Source organism: Mauremys mutica, chromosome 5 (assembly GCF_020497125.1).
Source record: "Mauremys mutica isolate MM-2020 ecotype Southern chromosome 5, ASM2049712v1, whole genome shotgun sequence".
Lineage (NCBI taxonomy): Eukaryota > Metazoa > Chordata > Testudines > Geoemydidae > Mauremys > Mauremys mutica.
This window is the reverse complement of record NC_059076.1, coordinates 16,869,247-16,872,199: the sequence shown is the minus strand read 5'-3', so window position 1 is coordinate 16,872,199 and position 2,953 is coordinate 16,869,247. Positions and strand designations below refer to the sequence as shown.

The 2,953-nt window shown below is 50.4% G+C and overlaps 1 protein-coding gene across 1 annotated transcript; it reads left to right on the top strand.

Moving 5' to 3' along the window:
- The first annotated feature begins 306 nt into the window (after nucleotides 1-306).
- Nucleotides 307-846, top strand: LOC123370775 (CAAX prenyl protease 2-like). The gene has a single exon (XM_045017574.1). It carries the CDS (start codon nucleotides 307-309, stop codon nucleotides 844-846), a length of 540 nt encoding a protein of 179 aa, XP_044873509.1.
- The last annotated feature ends 2,107 nt before the right edge of the window (nucleotides 847-2,953 follow it).

Here is a 2,953-nt window from a genome sequence, read left to right as displayed (position 1 = left end):
ACTGCCGGGCTGGTGCTGGGCCCCGGCTCCCCCATGCTCTGCTGGGCCGCACTGCTCGCCTGCCTCAGCCTGGCCTGTGCCTACGTGGGCAGCCTCTGCCTGTGGAACAGCCACCTGCCCCGAGACCACCCGGCCGTGATCAAGCAGCGATTCACCAGTGTTCTGATAGTCTCTGGCCTCTCGCCACTCTTCGTCTGGCTCTGGAAGGAGCTGACAGGCATTAAGCCAGGTACATCCCTGCTAGTTCTACTGGGCTTCCAAGTGGAGGGCATTGTGCCAGCAACTCTACTGCCCTTGTTGCTCACCATGGTCCTGTTCCTTGGGCCCCTCATTCAGCTCTCAATAGACTGTCCCTGGGACTGGGTTGATGGACTGACGGTCATGTTTGACCCTCGCTTCTGGGCGCTGTGCCTGAGTGACATGCGCTGGCTCTGCAACCACGTGACCACACCCCTGACAGAGGAGCTGGTGTTCCGGGCCTGTATGCTGCCCATGCTCATCCCTTGCAGCGGCCTGGGGCCAGCCATGTTCACCTGCCCGCTCTTCTTCAGTGTCGCTCACTTCCACCACGTTATTGAGCAGCTACGGTTCCGCCAGGGCAGTGTGACCAGCATCTTCCTGTCGGCAGCTTTCCAGTTCTCATACACAGCTGTCTTCGGGGCCTACGCAGTGTTCGTCTTCATTAGGACAGGACACCTGATTGGCCCTGTGTTATGCCACTCCTTCTGCAACTACATTGACTTCCCTGCCATCTGTGCTGCCCTGGAACATCCTCAGCGCCTCACAGTTGTCATCTTCTATGTGCTGGGTATGGTGCTTCCTCCTGCTCCTGCACCCCATGACTGACCCAGCTTTCTTTGGAGACATCCTTATTTACTCTCTGTCTGCAGCCAGCTCTGGCTTCTCTGTGTGCTCGTGACACCTGGGGCAAGGGTTTCAGACCCTCCACCCCACCCCACCCCAACTCCACTGAGAGCAAGAGATTTTTTTTTATTGTTATTAAAGTACTTTGGAAGGTGAAGGGGGAAAAAACCCAAAACCTAAGGAGACTGTTGTCTCATTTTCAAGAGACTTAGGCGAGTAGGAACTTAAGGTCCAATCACTTCTTAGACATATCTGAAAATGTTCCTTGGGCTGACCTGAAATAATCAGTTTAATTCACTGACAACGGTTAATCCATCTGTTCATTTAATAAGTCATCTAGGTATAAGTGTGAAATATGCTTTGAGAAAAGTTTATCTAGCCAAAACGTTTAAGGTTGTTTTGTTTAGTAAAAATAAATTGTATGCGCCGTTGTATGCTTAATTAAGTTCCAGTTATCATCCTAATGCAGCTTGACACAAATCATAAGCAAAAAGTTAATCTAGTAATTATGCAATGTATCATTCATGGTTTTCAAACATACTAAAAACATACCATTAAGAAGAACCTAAAAATATTAAGCTATATAATTGCTTAAATTAATGTACATAGTTATAGTATTTCCTGCTAGGTAGTAAAATGATGTACCAAAGCTAGTGTAAAGGCTCCATTGAGCTGTAAATCAACATGCATTAGTGGTTATATCAGCCAATGAGAACGCACCTTTCTTTAGAAAATAATTGAAGTACAAATGAAAAAAATGTATCCAAATTGATTTAAATCGAGGCTTTCCACTGGGTGATTTAAATCACTTTGATGTCAATCCACCCTGTTTTTAAGTGGATATTGACATATTGTCCTGGAGTGACTGACTCACAGATATGTTAAGGAAAGGAGACCACTTTTAGCTCAAATAGTAGTTTAATCTCTGCCTGTCTGTGCCTCTGATTGATCTAATATCTCATGTCTGTTGCCTACAGCACATGGATGGATTACAAAACGACACTCAGATGTGATTTGAACTTCTGTAGCCTTCAGATGTTTGTCTAATAAATGATGCACGTAATACACTGGCTAAGTGTGTGCAATCATGTCTCTGCTACTGGCTGGCCCACGGAAAACAAGTGCCTGCTACTTACTGTTAAATAAAAACATTGGCTCAAGTGGTGAGGGCTTACACTATCCCTGTTGCAATCTGGTATCTATAGAGATACAAAATGATGAAGCCACATTTTCTTTCTGCAAATCCCAACATAGAATTTAGATAAAAAAAGAGCCTTTCCTGACAGCCAATTCATTGGTTAAAATATTCACAGACAGCAAACACAAAACAGGCTCCAGAAGGGGGCTCAGGGCTAGAGCACGGGATTGGGATGTGGGAGCAGGTGAGGCATGCGGGCTCTGGGAGGGAGTTTGGGTGCAGAAGGGGGCTCAGGGCTGTGGCAGGGACTTGGGGTATGGGAAGGAGTAAGGAGTGTGGGCTCTGGCCGGGTGGTGCTTACCTCGGGTGACTCCCGGTCAGCGATGCAGCAAGCTAAGGTAGGAGGCTCCCTGCCTGCCCTGGCACCATGCCACTCAGAAGCGGCCGGCACGTCCCTGTGGCCCCTGGGGGATGGGGTCAGGAGGTTCTGTGTGCTTCCCCTGCCTGCAGGCTCCGCTCCCACAGCTCCCATTGGCCACAGTTCCTGGCCAATGGGATCTGTAGAGTCAGTGCTTGAGGCGGGGGCAGTGCACGGAGACCCCTGGCACCCGCCAGGGGCCACAGGGATGTGCCGGCTACTTCTGGGAGCAGCACAGAGCCAGGGCAGGCAGGGAGCCTCCTTTCGCAGATGGGCTTTTAACGGCCTAAAATCTCACCGTTCGGCTTCAGTAGCCTCCGGGAGACAGAGCCCGATTCCAGGAGACTCCTGGCAAAACCGGGAGGCTTGTTAACCCTACTGCTCCTGTGCCAAGCTGGATTAACCTTTTGTGGGCCTGCCCCTCCTCCACCCCCGCTTGGCCTCTTCCCCTCGAGGCCCCACGCTGCTTGCATGGGCGGGGGAGGAGGTGGTAAGGGGCGAGTGTGGAGGTTAGGGGGAGCGGGGCCACAAAG